Below are 13,352 nucleotides of genomic sequence, written 5' to 3' on the forward strand. Positions count from 1 at the left end.
GTTTGTTAACGAAACACACATGATGACAGTAAATGGATCATTGTCCGGTTTTGAGTCATCAATTGATCCCTAGAATTCTTAGTTTGCATTGCAAAAGCATAGGTATTACTATTGGATGTCTAGGAACGGATGACTCCACATCTGATATCGTGGTTGTTCTAAAAACGAATCAATTTTTTTTTTGGCGTCTGTAGTTTACAAATCGAATGCCTAAATAAGAATGTTCGTATAGTGTCAAAGTCCACAAAGACTATTCAAGAAGCAATACAGCCAACTATGAAGAAATATGGCCTGGAGAATCAGCATGTTGTCCTCCATAAGGTAGAAATTTTGCAATTTTACATTATGCAATTGTTTATCTGTCTTTATAAATTGTTCATTTAAGATGACTGAAGGGAACTTCAGCCAAATAAGTTTTTCTCATGTTAGGTTATTCAGGGTATGCCCAGACGTGGGTCCCTGGCTCACCGCACCTAAAAGGATTAAAGCCATGCCACACTGACAGAAACATTTAAGCAGCTTTATACATTATTGCATTACAGGAAACATAACCCGTCATTTTTCCCTGGAAGCATAGAACTGTCCAAAATGTCTTAGTATGCTGAAGGGGAAAATACCCTTTTGTATTCCAGCATGACTGTGCCCAGTGCACAAAGCAAGGTCCATAAAGTCATGGTTGGTGTAACTGTCAGTTGTCCCAATACTTTTGTCTATATAGTGTATGTGCATTATGTAAGACTGAGAGTAATGCACAGATCACAAAGAGACAGTTTTGTTTTTCATTTATTGCTTTAAATTGATTACACGCTGAAGAAGGTCATTTCATGACATGGAACCTTGCTATTTTCACAGCCAGGTAATTACTTTCCATTAATGTTTCTGTTCAGCAAAAATAGAGTACCAGCACCTCTAGCGCAATATTATGGAAGATAATTTTGGTGCATGAGTTTGGTGTCCTTTTAAAGAATGCATATCCCCAAATGTAATAATTTTTGCAGGACAGTCCTGCTTCTCCAGGCAGTGGGGATCACGGGTCTGTTGGGGAGATCCTCTGATTTCTCCCTGACTGACCCAAGGAGCTGTCAAATCAGTGGAGGTCTGTGCTCCATTGTAGCTCCTTCATGGCCACTTTATTACACTGTGAAGCTGATCGCAGGTGGGTGGCTTCACCTCTGACTCTGCACACTTCAAACCTGACCCCTTCTTTATCACATCAAGACGGGTGTACTTAACCAAAATCCCTCCCTGTCACCGAACTTGGAATCATAGAAAAAAATCCTTCTGAAAAGTGAATGCAGAGTTTTCACTTCCCTGTCACCTATAATTATATACCAGCAGATGATGTGTTTTTGAAATGTCCTTTGAATCTTGAATAGTTATTCAATGTAAAAAAATGTTAGGAAATACATTGAGGAAATCATACAACACCCCGACCTGTAAAGGACATGCCGAGAGCAAATACTCAGAAACCCAATGCATAAACTGACCTAAAAGGTTTTCTGGTCTTGTATGTAGTTTGACAGTAACTCTTTCTTTGTTTTAGATCTATTAGACCAATAGTAACCCTGATTGTATCCCCTTGTCACTGTTATATTTGTGTATAGTTGTCCTTATTTGCATGCATCTACCCAAAATCCCTTGTGGTTGTGGCAGCACCTTCTGGCTTGTCTGGTGTCTGTAGATGAGTGTTAAATAATGCTTCTACTACCCCCTTAATTTTAAGTGGAAGGGTTTTCCAATACCTTTACCCACCATAACTTTGGTTATTTATATTTGTGTATTACAGCCAAATTATATGATGAATGGCATACATGTATAATGATCATCAAATGTTAATAGATATTTGTCAAGAAATAAGTATGTTGTCAATAAATAGAAACTTCAATATTGTACTAATATGATACGCAAAGAGTTATACTGAGTCGCTGTGCATGCATATTCATTGGATGTGCTTCCCCCTGGTGGGTGAATTCAGTACTGCATCAAGCAACCCATACCTTCTCAAATGGCAGCAGAGGCAAGATTAGCCATCTAGAGGTATGGAGAGGGGAGTAGAGCTTTACGGCAGTACCCTGTCCAAGACAACCCCATAAGTACCAGAGAGGCCACAGTGCTAACAGAGACTTTAATTAACATTTTCAAAAATAAAACCGCATGATTGATTCTTAATGTCGTAAGCTATATCTACTTTATATACATTAAATGGTTGTATTTATATCTCTATCACTGGACTTTCATAGGCTACAGAAACTCTCTTCAGATTTTTTATTTTTGTAAGGAAAGTCAGGGCATGTTTTAGGCACAACAGCTATGAATAGCTGCTTGGATTTTGAAAGTTTGTGTTGGCCATACATAGCATAACAAAAACATTTCCCAATCTTTCACAATTTCCTTTAGGGCTATTATATTTCCCATTGTTCCTGTAAGAAAATTATGTTTTTATTGTCCACAGATAAGTAGCAGCCATTGTATTATTACTTGAAATGTAAGATGTTTTTAGACCCTAACAGGTTGTACGTTTGAAAGTAAATGTTCTGTAGATTCATTTGTTATTTTACTTCTTTCTAATTTATCTCATTCAATGCAAGGAGGATGAGCAAAGCTAACAAAATATGAAATTATATAATTCCAGAAAATGTCTCTATCGAAAGACTGGTTTGATGTGTGCTCAATTCAGGTTAGTTCAAGCTGACATTGCTGCATTGCATTCCATAATAAATATATTTAGTACACAGAGCACTGCAAAGGATAGGTGAAAAAAACCGACAGCTCTTTTCCCGGTACAGTCGCACTTTTTGGGTCCTGTCCCATCTAATCCAGGTCTGTCCTGGCATAAATATACTGCCTATGTACACTGCATTACACTGTGCGCAGGCAGCATTGTGTTTTAACTGTCTATATCTAAGACACGCAGCGCCTAAACCCTTATAAATGAGCTCCAAACTACCCAATATCTGCCCAAGGTAGCCTAAAGCTCAATGCTGCAGGGTCACATAGAGTGACCCTGCCCCCTTTAGGCTCCGCCCCTTGGTCCCAGGATCCAGGAAGGGAATGTTGGTTATTATGCAGCAGTTCCACATTGAGCCAGTAGACAGCGAAAGATTTAGACCCCCTTGATTAACTTGCTCCAAGAGCTGTACCGCAAACTCTGTAGCTTTGGTTTATTGCCAGGTTTTTCTCCTCCATTAGCTCGTTCTATGGTACTCAGCCAAAGTTCACGTTGTAAGACCTTAGTGGATACCCATGAATTGTCAGTACAACCAAATAAGACCAACCAATGAATAGCCTGTAACACCAGATCATACACATTCCAATCAAATAACTTCAGAAATAATATAAATATTTGATGACAAATAGTAAAAGTATCAGACACAAAAATAAGCCTGACTTTCTGTGGAAGAAAACACAAAAGCAGAATAGTGTGTATGATCTATATTAGAGATTCTAGATGAACAGGTTACCACTATCATCAAGAAAAAGGGGCCAGATTAACACATGCAAATTAAAAAAAATATGTAAGGAACTGAATGCCATATAAGATACAAGACCAACCACACTGCCCTTGATCAGATACTGAATATAAGATAACCGGCAAGGTATACTTTATTATGCGCTGTGAAGTCAGTTGGTTATATATGAAAGAAGAATCTTTCAGAATATTGGAAAAGGGATGACGTGCAAACTATGCACGTTTTGATTCTCCTTAGAATCTGGTGTGGCCTCATTTGGTGGTTTTTGAACAAGTACACCCATTTGGCTATCCACTCCCGGTATTTCCAGTGGTGAAGGAGGGCCTGTTTTGTTTTAGTGGGTGAGGTATGAGGCAGGGCTTTACCGAGCCAAGTACTGTTTGACTTTCCGACTTATTGGCAAGCACTTATGTAACTGAGCAAGGCATTTAGAAGAAGAAGCAAGGCCGGCCCTACCATGGAGCAGAGTGGGGCAATTGCCCCAGGCAACACTTTTGAAGAGGTGGCACTTTGCCGCCCTAACCCTTTTTTTTTTTTACAAGCGGAGGAGACAGAGGGGCGCCGAGTGGTTTTCGCTAACCAAGTTGTCAGTACTCGCTCGTCGCCCCTCTCTCCCCTCTGCGAGCCCTCTAGCTCGGTCTCGGTGCCGGCTTGTAATGCTGAGCGCTGGAATATGACGTCATTTCCGGCGCTCAGCAGTAAAGAGGTGCGCACTGGGGCAGAGCAGGGAGACTTGCCGCAGGACTGCTGAATCAGATGGGACTCATCAAAACTGGGGTACCTTGATGTAGTGGTGGGCTAAGCAATATATGGCCATATAATGTGATGGAATCACAATTTAGATACAAATTATAGAGCAAATAAAGAAGGACAGAAGAATTTAGGTCCCAGTGTAGGACCGTCCTTCCTAAAGGGGGACTCGAGATCAGTAAAGACAGTAGAGAAGACAGGCATGGCAGACTCACTCATTGCCAGTACTGCTATTTTCCTTTTTAACTGCATTTGATAGTAAAACTTGCAATCTCTTTTTTATTGGAGATTCCATTTAAGCAGAAAGGCTTTCTAAGTGGGTAAGATGCGTTTCCTCTGCCATTAAATGCTGTGTTCCTATGCCAAAAGGCATCTGGTCGCTGTCTCTTGATAAAGCAGACAAATGTCTTTGTAAGAAATTAAAATAAAGTATTTTGTAGAGCTTGTTATCTTATCCAGTGTAAGAAGTTCTTAGTGACAGATCAAAACTAAATGCAATGTTTATAGTGAATACAGGATATGTTTAAAATGTGTCTTAGTTTTTATCAAAATCAATTTCACTTTTTATTTGTTTTTTTCTTTTAAATTGTAAACATTATGAGATCATAATCCTCATTATATTAACTGTGAAGTATTCTGTCTGTATGTAGGTTGGGGACTCACAAGTTTTGGATCAAAGATGTTCTGTTAATGAGGTAGCTGGGCAGATGCTTATGTTAGATGTCACAGGTAAGACCCTAAATAAAAATATACCAAGTACACTGTTTGTGTATGTGTGTTCGTATAGAGACTGATCTAGCCTCTCTTTTTAAATCACTTTTTATTTATTATTTGGATGTTATTATTTGGATATTATATTATATTTTGGATATTATATCTTGAATATTATATTATACTTTGTCAATTCTCCGTTTATTAAAGAATAGTACAAATTGGACATATAGTACCATATAATAACATACAGGTACGGAGAAATGTTAATCTATAACCAGGAAACCAAAGAAAAGAAAGGTGCGCCGGCGTAAAATTAAAGTAAAATATTATATTATATTTTGGATATTATTATTATATATTTGGAAACTACCGGTATATAATAGTAATAGTATACAATCATTTTCTTGGGTAAAATCCATAAGGAATATCATGTCTCACAGAATAAAATCAAGACATTTTTTTTTGTTATTGATGTTCTTTAATTACTCTGCAGACATAAAGGAGGCTCCTAATCGGACAGGAAACGCAGTCAATCATCAAACTAAGGTAATTTGTCTGACTAGAATATATAGCAAATCTTTAAAAATGGCTCCCATAAAAAAAGCATATAAATAAGATGTGCCGGGAAGCCGCTGCTCGATAGCTTGCATTATTGAGGAAATAAATTGAAGTGTGTATATTTTGGAAAACTTGCAAACAAGGATTAAATATTGATACCAAAACAGTATGGGATAAAGTTCCTGAGCAGGAAGGGGTTGACAGAGCAGCATTGCAGCACCCCATGAGATTTCTTGGCTATCGATTTCACACGCACTTTTTCTGTAGTCTTGAAAAAAATGGGCAATTTCCATTCCATTTGAAAAATAACCTCAATCACCACAACAAAACGTTTATTTACAAAGTGAGAGCAGTTTCCACAATGCAATTCAAGAGAAGTACATTGGGTACAAAGGTGTTACATCTGTAGTTGGTAATTGGGGTCAGGGTGGCAAATAAAGTGTCAGATTGGTGAGCAATGGGCCAGTGGACCAGTTGAAGTCGTGGCGCACTTGGCAGGATATATAGTGAAAACATAACATGGTTTTATGAATTTGAAACCGCTGGAAGGCTGATTTGTTACAGTGCAGACATGCTAGATATTGCCTTGTCTATATATAGACCGTGACACTGGTTAGTCTGTGAGACCTGTCATTTGCTTCAAAATCAACTTGCCGTTAAACTATTTACAGAAAGACTCCATAAAGGAGAAGATCAGAGAGACAAATATACCAGTGCCACGAAGGCAGACTAACCACATAAATCACATACCAGGCGATTCTGGGAAAGTGAAGAATAAGCCCCATCATCAAGCATACGACATTGAAGGTGAGTTCTTTCTACATCACTGCTGCACAACCACATACAGAATTTAGGCCAGTGTTTAATGTCTCTTTTAATCCAGGTAACAAACAACTGCCCACTTCATGTGGCAGTTGAATCCCCCCGTGCTAAAACTACCAAGACTAGTGCTTTTTTCCCAAAAAAAATATAGGTGGTTAGTAGTAAAAAATGGATGTGCTATTGTTGACGTGGCAGACGCAAAACGGTGTTCAATTATTTCTGGAGAAAATATACAAATTAACAATTATTCATGGCGAGTGTTGGTGGTGTAAACAAATAGTTACATAGCACATCGAACACCCACTAGAGATTACGCTGAGCTCTGACAGAAAGAAAACAGTTTATAGCTTTGAAAAGAGATTATATAAAACAGGTTTGTGAATAGATCCTACAATGAGCAATAAGAGGAGATGTTTAACTGTGAAAAGGTGAGTTATGGCAGACAGCTTGTATGAATAATTTCAGACACCACACTGAGTCCCAGGTGCAAGTACTTTGCAAGCAGGAATGAATGCAGGTTTTTGTCAGTGTGTCTCATAATGCTTCCCTGGCAGTCAAAATGCACATTATCATTTCAGAAAAATGTTATTGCCACAGCTACTTAAACTAAGCATACAATTACGATACTTTATTTCTCAAATACATTCATACCATGGTTTCTTTTTTGCTACATTTTGTTTAATAGACATTTCAGAAACGATTAGGTCTGTTCTGTGTTGTTTTGAATACAGGATTGGTTGAGCTGCTTAACAGAGTCCAGAGCTCCAGAGCAGAAGACCAACGAGGCCTGTTGTCCAAGAAGGACCTGGAGTTACCAGAATTCCTTAAGCTTCCCACCGTGAATAGACATGATTCATGTGACATGACAGGTCTGAATGATTCCATAGAAAGTCCAGAGGTGCCATCCTGTAGCCTTGATGTATCATTATCTCCTGAGATCTGCAGTGAACACAAACCTTGTACAGACACCAGATCTTCATCGCCAGAGTCTTTTACATCATCACAAAAACAAATTACAAGCAACACTGCCGCCCTGAAAGATGGGGTTCGCATAAATAGAGACACAATTCATAAGGAGATCATTTCTGAATTGAACTCCATGCATCAACCTCCATCAGCTAACAACCAAATCCAAACAGAGAGTTTTGATTCTCCACTGTAATAACCGAAATGTCCATTTTCCTGTAGCAATTGCACTCCCTGTGGTGAAATCATGGATGTAAATAAGTGATCGCAAAATGTTGTACAGGGAAATATAACAATTTGTCATAGATCATCACATAAACCGGCAATCTTGTATATAGTAATCAACCAAAACGATGTGTAAAAGCTTCTTCTATATATGATGAAGAGAGAAGACAGAGACAGCCAAATTCAGGTTTATCTGCAGCATTCGTAGCATTCAGTGGAGTATATGATGACTTTGTAATACGCTTTTACATCATAGGATTTAAAAACTGAAGTGGTACAGAAGAGGTGGTACAGAAGAGGTGGTACAGAAGAGGTGGTGCTTCCATAAATGCATCTCAGAACATATGGGAAATGAATATGTTGTCCTGCATTTACACCCTAATGTATGGAATATCAGAACATCTAGGTAGATGTCTTTGTATGTTAGAAAATATACACCAAAGCAGCGTAGACAAAGAGTTTATGTCCTATGTTTGACATATTAAACAATTTGTATACATAATACAACTGGTTATGTTCCATTTATAGACCTTCACAGCAATATATATACGGTTACTCAACTAAGCCATCCTCCGTTAATGCAATAATCCCCCATGAAACATCCACAATATATATAGGAACACAGTTCAGTACAGCACTTTAACATGAATGTAAGTAAATGTGTAATTTTCATTTATGGATATACGTTATCCCCCACAGGCAATGGACACGTATTGGTACAATACTTGTAACTAGGAAATTGAATGCTAATTTCAAATACCAAAAATTGAAGAAATTCAATAAAAAACTGAATGAATGGAAAAGCACATGAAAAGCATTTTTGTATCTCTTTATTATTAAGTTTAAATCAGAAAATGTGTATAGGAGGTGGCCATTATGTTAAAGATATGGGAAATAAAATTAAAAAAATTGATCATATTTTATCCTCTCTCAAGGCAAAAGAAACAGAAAATGCTAAAAAGTCTGTATTCTGCAATCACATGTCTCTAAATGTGCCTGTTCTATTGCCACCATTTAGTCTGGCTTTACTTTTATTAGTCATGGCTGACCTTTGGAGAGGGCCATATTTAATTATAATAGGGCCTTGTGCAAGCCCCTTCTAGGGGGTGACTTTCTCGCTCAAACACCACACTAAGCTGATTTTTGTGGCAATGCTAATGAAGTCCTGCTGAATTATTTCCTCTATGATCTGGATGATTAACAATGAGCCATTCTATTGTTAGCCACTTTAAAACATCCCATTAATGACAATTGCATTGGTCATGGTGAACGTGAGCATGCATCTCTGGTTGCAACTCCATTGCGATCAGCAATGCAAGGCAACTGAGCCCTGCTTGTGATCAGTGCATGGTAGATCAGATGGAAGAGAGTAAGAAACTAAGTTTCTGCATTCTACACATAGACGTTAATATATAGCAGGTCGCTCCTCTTTGGAGCTACAACATTCTTCTGGGAAGGCTTTCCACAAGATTTTGGAGTATTTCTGGGGGAATTTTGGGCCATTCATCCAGTAGAGCGTTTGTGAGGTCAGGCACTGATGTTGGAAGAGAAGGTCTGGCTCTTAATCTTCATTCCCATTCATCCCAAAGGTGTTTGATGAGGTTGAGGTCAGGGCTCTATGCGCGCCAGTCAAGTCCTTCCACACACAACTAATCCAACCAAAGTTCATTCCCAACATTGACCTGTCCGAATCTGAGCTGCATAGTCTTTCAGGAGCTTTATATATTTAATAAAAATAAAAATAATAAAAATAAAATAAGAATCACTAAATTAAAAAAACTACTGTTTTTTTTTAAAAGAACTGGAAATCCAAAGTTGTGACTGTTCTTTAACAGTTCGTTTAATAGCCTGGGTTGAGAAAAAGGTTCAGAAATAATAATATATGCTTTTATCCTCAGAATCATTAAGCATTTTTACAGAAGCACTCCAGGCCAGTGGCGGAACTACCGGGGTCGCAGGGGTCGCGACTGCGACCGGACCCTGGAGTTCTGCCAGTCAGGGGGCCCAAGGGGTGCCGAGCGGTTGCTGAAAACGACCGCTCGGCAACTCTTGGGCCCCCCTGATTGACAGAAATCCAGGATGCCTCTGCTCCCCGTCGCCGCCGCCGCCGCCTGCCTCAGCGCTCCCCAGAGTACAGTGTTGGGGGCGTGAGGCGTTTGTCTCGGGTGCTGGCGCTTCACACTGAGCGCCGGCATATGACGTCATATGCCGGCGCTCAGCAGTGAAGCGCCGGCACCCGAGACAAATGCCTCACGCTCCCAACACAGGAGTTGACGGTAAGTGACCTACAAAGGGGGGGGTAGGGAGGGAGTGGGTAGATCGTGAGAAGGGGGGATAGATCGTGAGAAGGGGGGGTAGGGAGGGAGAGGGTAGATTGTGAGAAGGGGGGGTAGGGAGGGAGAGGGTAGCTTGTGAGAAGGGGGGTAGGGAGGGAGAGGGTAGATCGTGAGAAGGGGGTTAGGGAGGGAGAGGGGAGATTGTGAGAAGGGGGGTAGGGAGGGAGAGGGGAGACTGTGAGAAGGGGGGGTAGGGAGGGAGACGGGAGACTGTGAGAAGGGGGGTTAGGGAGGGAGAGGGGAGATCGTGAGAAAGGGATAGATGGGTTGGGGGTGGGAGGGTGCTGGGGGCCCTTAACAGATTCTCGCACCGGGGCCCTGAGGTTTCTAGTTACGCCCCTGCTCCAGGCTTTTTTTATACTATTACTGCATGCAAATTGGTGCAGACATTATTTACTAGAATGCCCAACATGCATTAAAAAGTAAAAATAACATTTTGGCAACTAGGCTGTTTTTTCAAGGTCACCCAATCAAGTCAAGGTTTAAATGTTCATCAAAATTATTCCAGGGTTAGGATTGGTTAATATTCCTTCACATTGACATTGGACAATAACTATTTTTTTCCTTTCTCTCTTTATAAATGGTGTTTGTTTCACCCATTATGTTTTGGACCCCGAGATTGGTCTTTTGCGTATAACATGTTGATAAAGGTAGGGTAAACACGTAGCAACCCCTGATTCTGGTTGTAACTCATTAAACTCTCATAATATACCACTCATGCCTCTGACAGCCTTGATGCTATATAAAGTATGTATATATTAACCCGTTTCCTGTAAAAAGATGCAAGTTTTGAGTAAAAATGTCTGTTCAGAATCATAATCTTCGTTAGCAGTGATGTGTCAAACATGATAACTGTCTGCAGGAGTCATCATAAGTGTTCTGAGAAACAATAGTATGGCACCACAAGGCAATTTAGAAGAATATCTGACATTTTTCACTCTGTACAAAAAAAAAAACCGTGACAGGCTGGTTTCTGCACCAAGCAAGATTCAAGGCTTCAAATAAATAGAATTCTATCTCAATGAAGGGGTATTTGAAGTGAAAGTAATAAGACTCTCAAATGGAAATGAGAAAGATTGGACTAATAGGCTTTGTTGTGTTGTAATAGAGAGCACAGCTTTTTATTTTGTTCTGGCAACATAAAAAGAAATAACTGTTGAGAGCAGAGACGGATAATTTTCTTTTTCTGTATGTTTCAAAACCTAGAGAAATTACAAACATGAAACAACCATGAGCAGAAAACTATTATCAGCTATCTGATAAGAGACAGGAAGGGTTTGGCTTTGTGACAGAAGGACCCAATGGCCAATGCAGAAACCCACAGAAAATGAATATTGCTGGGTTAAAATCAGCGTTGCCCTGCATGATACATTTTATATCACCGTTCCCATCACCTGGAGGAGCATAATACATGCAGATACAAAGTATAGTATAGCGTTTCTTTTACAGTATTTTGGAGATGTGTCAAAGGCACTTATTATAAAACACCTATATAAAATATATAAACTTTTTGCACTTTGCAATATTATGCTTTGGCATCCAATGTCCTTAAAGTGAATCCATTAGATAACTGATCGAAGTTTATGTGTCATCCTCATTGTATATTCCCATAAAATGCCACTAGCACATTCTAACACCACTTGGCAAGAGTGTAATGAATACTAGCATACTACATCTAGTGACATTTGTTGTCGATGTTGAAGCCCAAGGTGAATCGTGGTTCCCTCGGTCTGATATGAAGATGTGAACAAGGTGTTAAAAGTGGTAGGGCCACTTTTAGGTAGGGTGACTTTTTATGCTGCCTAATTTAGAGAGATCATTTATGTATTGGACTGGATAGGTTGCATTGATCAATTTAAAATGTCATATTCCAGGACCCCCCCCATTACCCAGCACAACAAGCAACTGCTGAAGAACCTTAAGCTTTTTCTGAATGTGTCAGAATCTAGCTCAAAAAACAGCAAAACAGAAAGGCTCAATTGTGAGCGACTATTGATATTTTGGCATTACAGGAGAACTATTCTCTATCATCGCATCAGAGCATACACAGTGCTAATAACACCCCAGAAACAGGCTTCTTGTATACACCCAAAAAGACCAACTTTACAGCTACAATCCAATCCTCAATAAAGTCAGGGGAAGGGACCCATGTTTGTATTTTGCATTTTATGCTTAAGGGGTGACCATAAGGTCTTCGATATAATATTCCGAGCCTGAATGCAATCAGTCTGATTTATTGACTTTTGATTTCATTCTAGCGAGCAAAAAAAACATAGGGAAAACAAACAAGCATATATTAACTAATACTGTTCACAAGATATTGTGAAGAGGTTGTTTAAACACATAACATTTTTAAATGTATTTACAAATCCTCTTTAGTTGTTACTAATAAGAAAACATTTCTATCTGTTAGCCTTTAGTACTGACTCCTGTTCATTCTAGGAGATATTCCAAAAAGTAATCGCTCGGAGACTGATAAAACAGACGTGCCAACATTATTCTGTTGGTCCTAGAAGATTTTACACTAAAAATAAATCTGCAGTTAACTCTTAGGAAAGAACTTGGCAATAAACTAAATTGCAGACCTCTCATAGAGGATGAATATAATACACAAAGGAGTAATGATTCATAAGACGTTCCCACACAATCTAGCCAGCTGATTACTGTAACATAGTCCACTCATTGGACTGTTACCCCATTTTTTTTTGGGGGGGGCAGAAATAGCTCCAGATTTTTATCTATGTAAGTATCAAAGTAGTATTCAACATGCAGGGAGCGGCCATGTCACACTTTATTAAATGCAGGGCCGGACTGGCCCACCGGGATACCGGGAAATTTCCCGGTGGGCCGGAAGGTCCGTGGGCTGGGCGGCCATGAAGACAGCCGCTGAGCTGCCCCCCAGGCTGCCCGAAATCTAATCAAAGCGGCCGCTGGGTGCTGATGCGGCCGGCCGGTATCAGCACCCAGCAGCCGTGTGCGATGGCCGTCTAGTGATGGGAGCAGTGTGAGGGGTGAAAGCTCCGCCCCCTCGCACTGACCTTTCACCCCTCACGCTGCTCCCATCACTATGCGGCCGTCAGATTGCTGGGAATGTAATCTGAACGGCCGATGCGTGCTGATGCCGCCGGTCGCCTCTGCTTTAATACTTTTTTTTCCAGCTTACCATATAAATAAAAAAAAAAAGTGTTAAAGTAGCTCCGGCCGGCGGCATCAGCACGCACCGGCCGTTTAGATTACATTCCCAGCAGCCTGATGGCTGCATAGTGATGGGAGCAGCGTGAGGTGGAAGCTCCGCCCCCTCGCGCTCAGACTGCTGCAGCACCGGATGTCAGGTCAGTGGCATCCTGTCAGCATATAGGAGCATATAGGAGAACAGTGTGCAGCTACCAGGAAGTCAAGAGAAGTAGAAGGTGAGTAAAATAATGTATTTTTTGTACTGTATGTTTTTTGTATTTGTTAAAAACAAAAAAAATCGGCATGTGTGTGTATGTAAGTGTGTCCCCCTATATGC

General features: G+C 40.0%; 1 protein-coding gene across 2 annotated transcripts in view; it reads left to right on the forward strand.

Moving 5' to 3' along the window:
• The window catches only part of RGS14 (regulator of G protein signaling 14), a 37,246-nt gene extending 29,609 nt beyond the window's left edge, over positions 1-7,637 (forward strand). For both annotated transcript variants that reach the window (XM_053462972.1, XM_053462973.1), the window contains 5 exons: positions 195-321; positions 4,871-4,949; positions 5,428-5,480; positions 6,164-6,299; positions 7,046-7,637. In XM_053462972.1, the coding sequence (XP_053318947.1) occupies positions 195-321; positions 4,871-4,949; positions 5,428-5,480; positions 6,164-6,299; positions 7,046-7,476 (826 nt within the window). In that variant the 3' untranslated portion in view covers positions 7,477-7,637. The remainder of the gene's footprint in view (positions 1-194; positions 322-4,870; positions 4,950-5,427; positions 5,481-6,163; positions 6,300-7,045) is intronic.
• Positions 7,638-13,352: the final 5,715 nt, after the last annotated feature.

The sequence above is a fragment of the Spea bombifrons genome, chromosome 4, assembly GCF_027358695.1.
Source record: "Spea bombifrons isolate aSpeBom1 chromosome 4, aSpeBom1.2.pri, whole genome shotgun sequence".
Taxonomy (NCBI): domain Eukaryota; kingdom Metazoa; phylum Chordata; class Amphibia; order Anura; family Pelobatidae; genus Spea; species Spea bombifrons.